The 12,559-nt window shown below is 39.6% G+C and overlaps 2 protein-coding genes across 2 annotated transcripts; both read right to left on the bottom strand.

The window, feature by feature from the left end:
* Positions 1 to 627: 627 nt before the first annotated feature.
* ctsz (cathepsin Z) lies at positions 628 to 5,801 on the bottom strand. The gene is made up of 6 exons (XM_087840699.1): positions 5,516 to 5,801; positions 4,291 to 4,454; positions 3,966 to 4,145; positions 3,418 to 3,568; positions 1,596 to 1,758; positions 628 to 1,405 (listed from the first exon to the last, which is right to left on the bottom strand). Exons 1-6 carry the CDS (start codon positions 5,641 to 5,643, stop codon positions 1,280 to 1,282), a joined length of 912 nt encoding a protein of 303 aa, XP_087696825.1. The 5' UTR covers positions 5,644 to 5,801; the 3' UTR covers positions 628 to 1,279.
* A 675-nt stretch (positions 5,802 to 6,476) lies between these two features.
* LOC148102745 (cathepsin Z-like) lies at positions 6,477 to 11,315 on the bottom strand. Its single transcript, XM_087840698.1, has 6 exons — positions 11,006 to 11,315; positions 9,264 to 9,427; positions 8,939 to 9,118; positions 8,391 to 8,541; positions 7,446 to 7,608; positions 6,477 to 7,255 (listed from the first exon to the last, which is right to left on the bottom strand). Exons 1-6 carry the CDS (start codon positions 11,131 to 11,133, stop codon positions 7,130 to 7,132), a joined length of 912 nt encoding a protein of 303 aa, XP_087696824.1. The 5' UTR covers positions 11,134 to 11,315; the 3' UTR covers positions 6,477 to 7,129.
* Between the last annotated feature and the right edge of the window lie 1,244 nt (positions 11,316 to 12,559).

Genomic DNA, 12,559 nt, shown 5'->3' with positions numbered 1-12,559 from the left:
GTGCTTGCTCATAAGGAATCACCCGATTGTTGGGCTTTCTCTGTAAACGAGAAAGCCCAACAATCAGGTGATGGTATAAACGGCCGTGAGGCAACAGTGATTCAATACTATACAAATAAAATGGAACTGATTTGAATTAACTAATAGAAAACTTGTTTTTACCTTTATGTGCCTTTTCTCCTTTTGTGTATCTGCTGGTATGAAGACTGCTTATTTTGCAAAAAGCTTCTTTCAGTAAACTTCAGAAGCCTCTGAAATGTACTGGGCAAACTGCATCTTCCAAAGATCATCACTGTGTATTGGAGGAAATCATCAGGTAGCATAAATGTAGTTTGGTCAGCTAACGGGGCCAAAGGACATCACTAGATTCTGTTTCCTCCCTGAGATGCTCTGCCAGCATCTTCATTTGCAGCTTTCTTGAGTGTCTAACTTATGTCAAAAGCACGCTCTGCTGGGTGAGATCAGGTGATTGTATTGTTATGGAATAATAAGAGATCGCCATGAAGCTGACTGTCAGTTCATCTTCACCTGATTGACATCAATTAATGACGTCAGTATTAAAGTAAAGACAGTGGATGGTAAAATAGAAAAGCCTGAGAGGTTTCTATAAAACATTCTAACTCAAAGGACAGATGAAGTGTTTATTGGTACAGTTTGAAAACAAATTGTCACAATGAAATATTTTGGGTACAAAGTGTTCATCATAAAACAAATGGCAAATTACAAGAATCTATATTTGACTCAAACTGCACACAAAGGCACACAAAGTATGTTTATTTCAGTTTTTGCATTCATCCCTGTGTAGTGCAACATTGTCAGTAGCAGTAACGCCACACACTGCAAACATTTGGCGTCAGAGCAGTGCAGCAGAAAGTGTAATAGTTGTGTTCTTTGGCTGAATCACTGTGAATTTACAAATTAAAACTAAAAGCTTTCCTATGCTGTCTCAATACTGTAGGTTACAAAAAACCCTCTTTATTTACTTTGATGACTGTTGCATGGCCTGAATTTTGCTGCAGCACAAAAACTTGTGTTATTCTTCTTTCTGATAAAACCCTTTAAAAGTTTAAATCTGTAAAACAGCCTGCACACCTCTCTGTGGTAATAAGACAGTTTGAATCGGCATAAACAGTTTGATATTCAGCTGGAAGACCCTGATAATGATTTAGGTTTAAAAAAAAGAAAAACCTGAACTTATTCCCTTCTTAACATTAAAACACAAAAAGCTTTTCTTTGGAAGGCATCGGAATGTCTGCCGACAATCTGACACTGGGCTCCTCTAGAGGTAGTCCTTGGGTACGATTGGGTCTCCGTACATGCAGTCCTCCTCTACTGCCAGGTTGTACTTACTGCCACTTCCTCCCTTGTAGGCACTAGTTACGATCCTGAGCCAGCCCTTTTCACCCTGAAGGCAAAAATAAAGAAGCCAAGACTTAAATAATAAAGTCATTCTTTTAAGAAATCAGATACAGGATTTCTTTCTCAAATTAAATAATATTCTTGTATTTGTGACCGTGAAAATGCATTTGATTTGATAAAACCGGCTGCAAACAGCAACGAGAAGACATTTCATTAGCTATCTGGGATCGACTCACCCATGGCTCTCCCCAGGAGTTGCGTACGATCCAGTATTCGACATCGTCTTCCACTCCCCATCCTGCCACTGACACGATGTGGTTGATGTAGGCCTCCTCCTGGTACTCAGAGTAGAGACCTCCAGTGTACGCATCCAGCTTATCTGTGGCCATAATCCCGCAGCTAAAAAATAAAAAGCAATAAACACCACAGGTTACTTCCTCTTTCTGCTTAAAAGTTGCAGCAGTCACTGATGAGTTTAATGCTCTGCTGCACTGACAACATTTCAGTAGCAGATGATCGGATGCTGAAATGATGAAGCCTAGAGAAGCTACTTTAAACCACAGATCTTCTTGACTGCAGATAGAATTTGATAAACATTTATTTCCAAGACAGAAACATGATTCAAAGAAACTACAAAAGCTGCTCAACCCACCACCTTCTAAACAGAGTCAAAATGGCTCAGGGTTGTCAAACTGCCAGGGACAGGCAAATACACTTTACTGACATCAGACTATAATGATTATAGCTTATGTATGTACAGTATGTTCCCCATCACCTCCTAGACGAGCAGACCGACCTTCATGAAACTATATCTATATTTCGCATTCAACTATTTTATGTGATTCCCACAATCGTATATATTGGTACATTTGCTAGTAATAAATAATACAAGGCCCACTCTTACAATCAAACCTTCAACAAAAACTCAACTAGCTGCGATCACACAATTCAGTAAGTGAAGCACAAATATATACTTTGCTCACAAAAATCCTTGTGTAAAAGCGAAACACTATGCCTTTCATTGGGTTTTTACACATTTCCAAAAATCTCAACACGACAACTCAATGACTGTGGGAAATGTCAATAAAATTGGATGCTTATTAAAACCTAAGAACTACAAATACTCTCATCTGTCATTGCATCACTTTATAATCTGCAAATAACGAGGATTTGCCCTCTGAGCTTTAAGTTTGACATGTGCCTATAATGCCACAAATGACAATTCACTTTCACTGCAATCGAAGGCGGTATATAAAACGACACTTCTGTCCTACTGAAGCTCAACCCAGAGACAAACTGTTTCAGTATAATCTTTTTGTAGCTCCAACAGCTTCACACCTCAGATTTCAACTAACAAAAACGAGACAAGAGGAAGTAGGAGTATTCTAGCTGCACCATATTTAGTACCCGATCACACTACAAACTCTCGTGGATCATGTGCTTATTGTCATCACATTCATATACTGTATTTTTAACAAAATGTGAGTACATTGTTTTGAGTGGAAACTGAGTTGATAATGGAACCAACCCTTCAAAGGGGAGAAAGGTCACATGAGACATACTTTTGATTCTTTTAAAAATCTGCGGGTGGATCGATCCAAATATTAATTTTTATAGATACCGGTGTTAGTGTTGCTATCAGATCAATACTTGTGTGTTATGATCCATTCAGTATGTACCCCACTTCATTGTTTTAAATATATATATTTTTGGGAATTGAAAAAATTATGCCTCAAACATGTACTTTTTGTGTTGACTGTAGCCTGTACCACATTTAAACAAATGAAAGTTGGCCCAGATAACTAATTAATTATTAAATCAGTGATTTCATGTTTACAGAATTTGTATATCGATGACAAATTTTCTCATAAATCATGACACACTGCTCTCCCCTACATAAGTATGGAATGACAGGAAAAGGTTTAAGGTAGAAATCAGGATTCTAACTAGTGTGCTGTGTTGGTTTGGGATATCTGCTTAATTATTAAGATTGAATTATCAAGTAAAACAAAGCAACCAGAATGGACTGTTTTATAAACGTATGAAAAAGCTGCAAACCTGATCGGCCCATTAGCGTAAATCTCTGCCATCATCTTCTCTCTCCCACTGACGGATCCGTAATCTCCCACCTTCCACAGAGTGTAGTTACTCACAATATTGCACACTCCAAAAGTGGTGCAGGTGCCACATTGGTTGAATTTATTGCATTCTTTGGAGAGAGAGAAACAGAACATACATGGCTCAGCCTCACAGGGACATGCAGCAGCCAGCCAGGGGAACATTTTGACCATAAAAACACAAATGTATTGTCTTCTAACAAATTCTGATGAAGTCCTTTAAATATATTTACTAATCTTAGTTGTTGCATATTTGAAAGAGTCTGTCTACTCTTGCACATGCGGTGAAATACAGTAAATCCTGTGCATTTTAACCTACACTGTGTAAAAACCTTTTAACGTCAATAATCCTATTCGCCTAGGTTATCAGAACAGCATTCATCAGTCTTGCAGGAGTGTCCTGAGCCAAAACAGGGCCTCTTAGATTAGCACTGAGTAAACGGCATATGATCATCACTCTGGTCACTGTGTAAACTTTGAAAGTCTTACTCTGGTCTTTGGCCTGGTAGTTATTACAGGTCTCATCTGGGATCCCGTGATTGTTAGCATATTCCCAAACCCCGGTGTGGTCTCCTCCGTGGCACGAGCCGGCATCACCGCAGTCGATCACATTCTGGACAGACAGGTAGGCAGATGGCCACGCTCCTTTCCGCTTAATGTTGATTCGATCTGATTTAATGCAAATAAGAAATAAGTAGCAGCCATTACTTTCTGTTCATCAGTGTCCCTTCTATGGAAAGAAGAAGTGAAAGCACACCTGTGTCATAATCTTGTGATGCACAATGTGACATAGCTAAGCTTTGCTGAGTCATACCTGCCATCGCACTGGTGCTGCCATGTGCCCAGCAGGACCCACAGTACTGGGGAATGTGCTGGTTGCGAGTAGTGCTGGCGTAGTTGGTGCCATTGATGTTCCTCCAGTCCCACGACTTCGGCAGATCAGAAATGTTCAAATACTCGTGAGGACGAGGTACGGTCCTGTGAACATACGTGTCATCGCACACAGTTACTGAATCAGTCTGATGTTTAAGTTTAATGTCCCCGGTTACAACATATAAAGTCTGTTTGAAAATTTTCTTGCGCTTCTGTTTCAGTTCCTCTCTTTAAAAATTACTTTTAAAGTCTTGATACAAGATGCAAAAGAATTGTCCTTCTCACTAGTCTGATGTGCAAAACCTCACATTACAGCTGCAGTATCGAGAAGAATATACCGATATCGTGTGCTCTGTCAGTCCATACCATATAGATTACACATATGTATAACACATATTACTGGTATTACACAAATGTAATAAATCCCTTGTTTTATTTGCTTTTTTGTTTTGTAAAAAAAAAAAAATTACAAGGCAAGTCTGGCTCCTTGGAAGCAAAATATAAAGACACGAGGGGAAGTTTGAGAGTTTGCAAAGCACTGCAAATTCTTCTTTAACATACCGAATATCTATTTTTGCACTGGTTTCAGAAATACGGCACAAATCAGTTCAAGTTGAAACTAAATAGCGCTCAATTTTATTCTTTTTATTTCACATAGAAGCGCAGATTGCACATAAAGACGCCTAGTATTTAATATTTGTTCTGACGGAGATTTGGGAACGACACGTTGTTATTTTTGAACTCCTGGCTGTTTAGCAGACCTGTTTTTGAATCTAAATGAGTCTTTGGGGGCTGATGGTTGAGCTGCTGGGAACTTCCGCAAAAACGGATCCGCCAAATCCCGTGACTTACCGACCGAGAAAACTGTTTTTTTTTTTCTTTTGTTACACATTACAAAAACAAAGCAAATAAAACATGATTTTGACTTTCAGTACATCTGTGTACGGCTTATTTAAATCTTTTATATTGAATTATTTATTCATATAAATCTATTAAAGAATAAATAACTTCTTAGTTAAGGTTATTTACAATAGCCAGTTTAGCTAACAGACGGCTGTCGCGAGCCTCGGTTAGTTACTTAGATACTTAAACCCGCTTCTCTTTATAGTTTAAACTACTTGCTATGCTTTATGTAAAAAAGCGACATAAGCCTTTGTTGAACTTACCGCAGTCCAAAGCCGCCTCTCTTCAGTGAGGGGACATAGCACGGCTCCTTCTGCTTAAAAAATACTCCGGCCGACACCTCGGACAGCACGGCCGAAAACAGCACAAGAACCGCGGCTTTGAGAGCCATCTCTGACACCGAGCAGTGCTTTAGTTACGGGACCAGGAGATACTCACTTCTAGAGTTTTAGTCCGCTGCATAAACAACCTGAGAATGAGTTGGGTGGGTGAACGCAGTAAAGATTAACCGGTGCCGATACTAGTCACATGACCCCAACTACGAAAGCCCACGTGCTTTACAAGGAAATCACAAGTCATGTTGTGACATGTGTGAGAATGCTCTTAGTGTGGCACTGTCTGTGCAGCTCAGTTTTAATAATGTTGTAATGACAGTGAAAAACTATCCTAAACTACAAGAGAGGAATTATTAAGCAATGTGACAAGATGAGATGAAATTAAACATAAAAGATTCGTTCTTACAATTCTTAAGACAGTAAGGAGTGCAGAAAGGCTGTCAGTATACACAAAAGAATAAAAGAAAGGTAGAACTAAACAATATGTTTTAAAGAGGTAAATTTCAGAAGCCTCTGAAATGTACTGGGCAAACTGCATCTTCCAGAGATCATCACTGTGTATTGGAGGAAATCATCGGGTAGCATAAATGTAGTTTGGTCAGCTAACAGGGCCAAAGGACATCACTAGATTCTGTTTCCTCCCTGAGATGCTCTGCCAGCATCTTCATTTGCAGCTTTCTTGAGTGTCTAACTTATGTCAAAAGCACGCTCTGCTGGGTGAGATCAGGTGATTGTATTGTTATGGAATAATAAGAGATCGCCATGAAACTGACTGTCAGTTCATCTTCACCTGATTGACGTCAATTAATGACGTCAGTATTAAAGTAAAGACAGTGGATGGTAAAATAGAAAAGCCTGAGAGGTTTCTATAAAACATTCTAACTCAAAGGACAGATGAAGTGTTTATTGGTACAGTTTGAAAACAAATTGTCACAATGAAATATTTTGGGTACAAAGTGTTCATCATAAAACAAATGGCAAATTACAAGAATCTATATTTGACTCAAACTGCACACAAAGGCACACAAAGTATGTTTATTTCAGTTTTTGCATTCATCCCTGTGTAGTGCAACATTGTCAGTAGCAGTAACGCCACACACTGCAAACATTCGGCATCAGAGCAGTGCAGCAGAAAGTGTAATAGTTGTGTTCTTTGGCTGAATCACTGTGAATTTACAAAACTAAAACTAAAAGCTTTCCTATGCTGTCTCAATACTGTAGGTTACAAAAAACCGTCTTTATTTACTTTGATGACTGTTGCATGGCCTGAATTTTGCTGCAGCACAAAAACTTGTGTCATTCTTCTTTCTGATAAAACCCTTTAAAAGTTTAAATCTGTAAAACAGCCTGCACACCTCTCTGTGGTAATAAGACAGTTTGAATCGGCATAAACAGTTTGATATTCAGCTGGAAGACCCTGATAATGATTTAGGTTTAAAAAAAAGAAAAACCTGAAATTATTCCCTTCTTAACATTAAAACACAAAAAGCTTTTCTTTGGAAGGCATCGGCGTGTCTGCCGACAATCTGACACTGGGCTCCTCTAGAGGTAGTCCTTGGGTACGATTGGGTCTCCGTACATGCAGTCCTCCTCTACTGCCAGGTTGTACTTACTGCCACTTCCTCCCTTGTAGGCACTGGTCACGATCCTGAGCCAGCCCTTTTCACCCTGAAGGCAAAAATAAAGAAGCCAAGACTTAAATAATAAAGTCATTCTTTTAAGAAATCAGATACAGGATTTCTTTCTCAAATTAAATAATATTCTTGTATTTGTGACCGTGAAAATGCATTTGATTTGATAAAACCGTTTGCAAACAGCAACGAGAAGACATTTCATTAGCTATCTGGGATCAACTCACCCATGGCTCTCCCCAGGAGTTGCGTACGATCCAGTATTCAACATCGTCTTCCACTCCCCATCCTGCCACTGACACGATGTGGTTGGTGTGGGCCTCCTCCTGGTACTCAGAGTAGAGACCTCCAGTGTACGCATCCAGCTTATCTGTGGCCATAATTCCGCAGCTAAAAAAATAAAAAGCAATAAACACCACAGGTTACTTCCTCTTTCTGCTTTAAAGTTGCAGCAGTCACTGATGAGTTTAATGCTCTGCTGCACTGACAACATTTCAGCAGCAGATGATCGGATGCTGAAATGATGAAGCCTAGAGAAGCTACTTTAAACCACAGATCTTCTTGACTGCAGATAGAATTTGATAAACATTTATTTCCAAGACAGAAACATGATTCAAAGAAACTACAAAAGCTGCTCAACCCACCACCTTCTAAACAGAGTCAAAATGAGTCATACTTTTGATTCTTTTAAAAATCTGCGGGTGGATCGATCCAAATATTAATTTTTATAGATACCGGTGTTAGTGTTGCTATCAGATCAATACTTGTGTGTTATGATCCATTCAGTATGTAGCCCACTTCATTGTTTTAAATATATATATATTTGGGAATTGAAAAAATTATGCCTCAAACATGTACTTTTTGTGTTGACTGTAGCCTGTACCACATTTAAACAAATGAAAGTTGGCCCAGAAAAGTAATTAATTATTAAATCAGTGATTTCATGTTTACAGAATTTGTATATCGATGACAATTTTTCTCATAAATCATGACACACTGCTCTCCCCTACATAAGTATGGAATGACAGGAAAAGGTTTAGGGTGGAAATCAGGATTCTAACCAGTGTGCTGTGTTGGTTTGGGATATCTGCTTTATTATTAAGATTGAATTATCAAGTAAAACAAAGCAACCAGAATGGACTGTTTTATAAACGTATGAAAAAGCTGCAAACCTGATCGGCCCATTAGCGTAAATCTCTGCCATCATCTTCTCTCTCCCACTGACGGATCCGTAATCTCCCACCTTCCACAGAGTGTAGTTACTCACAATATTGCACACTCCAAAAGTGGTGCAGGTGCCACATTGGTTGAATTTATTGCATTCTTTAGAGAGAGAGAAACAGAACATACATGGCTCAGCCTCACAGGGACATGCAGCAGCCAGCCAGGGGAACATTTTGACCATAAAAACACAAATGTATTGTCTTCTAACAAATTCTGATGAAGTCCTTTAAATATATTTACTAATCTTAGTTGTTGCATATTTGAAAGAGTCTGTCTACTCTTGCACATGCGGTGAAATACAGTAAATCCTGTGCATTTTAACCTACACTGTGTAAAAACCTTTTAACGTCAATAATCCTATTCACCTAGGTTATCAGAACAGCATTCATCAGTCTTGCAGGAGTGTCCTGAGCCAAAACAGGGCCTCTTAGATTAGCACTGAGTAAACGGCATATGATCATCACTCTGGTCACTGTGTACACTTTGAAAGTCTTACTCTGGTCTTTGGCCTGGTAGTTATTACAGGTCTCATCTGGGATCCCGTGATTATTAGCATATTCCCAAACCCCGGCGTGGTGTCCTCCATGGCACGAGCCGGCATTACCGCAGTCGATCACATTCTGGACAGACAGGTAGGCAGATGGCCACGCTCCTTTCCGCTTAATGTTGATTCGATCTGATTTAATGCAAATAAGAAATAAGTAGCAGCCATTACTTTCTGTTCATCAGTGTCCCTTCTATGGAAAGAAGAAGTGAAAGCACACCTGTGTCATAATCTTGTGATGCACAATGTGACATAGCTAAGCTTTGCTGAGTCATACCTGCCATCGCACTGGTGCTGCCATGTGCCCAGCAGGACCCACAGTACTGGGGAATGTGCTGGTTGCGAGTAGTGCTGGCGTAGTTGGTGCCATTGATGTTCCTCCAGTCCCACGACTTCGGCAGATCAGAAATGTTCAAATACTCGTGAGGACGAGGTACGGTCCTGTGAACATACGTGTCATCGCACACAGTTACTGGATCAGTCTGATGTTTAAGTTTAATGTCCCCGCTACAACATATAAAGTCTGTTTGAAATTTTTCTTGCGCTTCTGTTTCAGTTCCTCTCTTTAAAAAATAACTTTTAAAGTCTTGATACAAGATGCAAAAGAATTGTCCTTCTCACTAGTCTGATGTGCAAAACCTCACACTGCAGTATCGAGAAGAATATACCGATATCGTGTGCTCTGTCAGTCCATACCATATAGATTACACATATGTATTACACATATTACTGGTATTACACAAATGTAATACCAGTAACATACAAAATGAGTCTTGAGCCACCCCTCATTTCTTTAGATTTTGCTCAGAAAATGGGAAATCGGTGCAGTACTTTATTGAAATACAGTATATTAAGCAAAAACAGGGTTTGCACAGTTCTAACTTATCTTTTGGGTCTTGTGTCTCAGGTCTTTTTTTTCGCTATTTCTTAAGGACATTGTTTATCTGCTGCAGAGAGGGTTTTTTTAAGCCCTGCAACATTTTCATTGTTCCTCTATTTTTCCAGTTTCCTTAATTTTTAAGGACACACTACACTACATGCTGTCATATGCCAACTTTCCAGCCAATAGCACAGTTTGTTGAAGAAAAAAATACTATTTTATATCTCTCAGTGTGTGTTTCATAGATTTAACAGAAGAAATTGGAACAAACAATTGTATTTATGTTAGGAAAAATGGTTCTTTATTTGTAGACACAACACTGGTTAATCCCTTGGTCAGGTCAGATACAATGACTAGACTAAAAAGGAGAGAAAAAACAGACAATGTCCAAAGAAAAACTGTGAAAGACCTCCTGAGAGCCTGAAGAACTACTTTAAAGATCACATTAAAAAATTACAAGGCAACTCTGGCTCCTTGGAAGCAAAATATAAAGACACGAGGGGAAGTTTGAGAGTTTGCAAAGCACTGCAAATTCTTCTTTAACATACCGAATATCTATTTTTGCACTGGTTTCAGAAATACGGCACAAATCAGTTCAAGTTCAAACTAAATAGCGCTCAATTTTATTCTTTTTATTTCACATAGAAGCGCAGATAGCACATAAAGACGCCTAGTATTTAATATTTGTTCTGACGGAGATTTGGGAACGACACGTTGTTATTTCTGAACTCCTGGCTGTTTAGCAGACCTGTTTTTGAATCTAAATGAGTCTTTGGGGGCTGCTGGGAACTTCAGCAAAAACGGATCTGCCAAATCCCGTGACTTACCGACCGAAAAAACAGTTTTTTTTTCTTTTGTTACACATTACAAAAACAAAGCAAATAAAACATGATTTGGACTTCCAGTACATCTGTGTACGGCTTATTTAAATCTTTTATATTGAATTATTTATTCATATAAATCTATTAAAGAATAAATAACTTCTTAGTTAAGGTTATTTACAATAGCCAGTTTAGCTAACAGACGGCTGTCGCGAGCCTCGGATAGTTACTTAGATACTTAAACCCGCTTCTCTTTATAGTTTAAACTACTTGTTATGCTTTATGTAAAAAAGCGACATAAGCCTTTGTTGAACTTACCGCAGTCCAAAGCCGCCTCTCTTCAGTGAGGGGACATAGCACGGCTCCTTCTGCTTAAAAAATACTCCGGCCGACACCTCGGACAGCACGGCCGAAAACAGCACAAGAACCGCGGCTTTGAGAGCCATCTCTGACACCGAGCAGTGCTTTAGTTACGGGACCAGGAGATACTCACTTCTAGAGTATCTATCCTAAACTGCAAGAGAGGAATTATTAAGCAATGTGACAAGATAAGATGAAATTAAACATAAAAGATTCGTTATGTGCTGCTGTTTTATATGCACATTTCTAGTGTATTACTGTCAGTGAACACTTTATTAGGTACAACTTGGTTCCTGGTTGGTTGGAACTTTAGTTGTCATTTGAGTACAGTGACCTCGCTGTCATGTTCAAGAAACCAGAGATGATCAGAGTGTTATAACATGGTTTATTATAAGATGAGTATTTGGTCATTACATAGCCGACAAGGTCAGCAATAGGCTGTGGTGTTGAAACGATACTGAGTTGGTATTAAGGAGCCCAAAGTGTGAGCCAAAATGTAATCCCCACACCATTACACCACCACCGCCCTGAACTGTTTTGGCAGGATGGATCTGAATGTCGCAAGAGAAATCAAGGCTCATCATTTAAAAGTACATCTTTCACATCTTTTATGATCCAATTTTGGTGAGCCCATGTGATTTGCACCCTGTTTCCTGTTCTTAGCTGACAGGAATCACATCTGGTGTGGTCTTCTTCTTCTGCTTCAATGTTCCATGTGTTGTATTCAGAGATGCTCTTCTGCTTATCTTGATTATATTATAATGGGTTACTGTTACCTTCCTATCTGTTTGAAGCAGTCTAGGGATCCTCCTTTGATCTCTGACACCAACGAGACATTTTTGCTCAGAGAACAGCCGCCCCCTGGATCTTTTGTTCTTTGTTTATTCTTCTTGTGCAGGAAAATCCCAGTAGTTCAGTAGCTTCTGGAATAGGCCACCCAGCAACATCAACCATGCCACATTCAATCTCACTTAAATAACTTTCCTTCCTCTTTCTGATGCTCAGTTTGTCTGTTTGTCAGCTCATATGAGCTGTTCGCACTAAAGTAAAAAGCACCATCACTTCATGCGGATACCCTTTCGGTGCCAGCTGTGGTTGCAAGGCTGGAGCCGAACAAAAACACCCATAACGACTGTGTTTAGTCTGTAACTTTCCATTCCATGCAAGGCCACCTGGGTTGGCTGGAAGACTGTTTACTTAGCCTAGCAGGGCGAAGGACACTGTGTCAGCTGAACTCTGGACACGCACACACATACATATACATTGATATGCACACACTCATCCCTCCTCCCTTTCCAAACGCCTTCGATGCTTGTTCCCTCCTGGGAACACGGCGGGTCTGAGCCCGCTGGAATGGTAGCGCTGGGCAGTAGGGCTGCTGTGTTTGCTTCGGCTTACTCCTCACCCCCCACCTGACCCTGTGGCTTGTCACGTGTTCCATAATGCTGTGCTGTGGACATTTATGTGCTTTTTTGTGCAGAGGAGTTTTTTTGTTTCCTGTTCTCATGCTGT

This window comes from Neolamprologus brichardi, chromosome 5, assembly GCF_056152115.1.
Source record: "Neolamprologus brichardi isolate AB-2024 chromosome 5, ASM5615211v1, whole genome shotgun sequence".
In the NCBI taxonomy this organism is placed as follows: Eukaryota; Metazoa; Chordata; class Actinopteri; order Cichliformes; family Cichlidae; genus Neolamprologus; species Neolamprologus brichardi.
The sequence above is the reverse complement of the archived record's forward strand: the minus strand, read 5'-3'. Positions and strand labels throughout refer to the sequence as shown.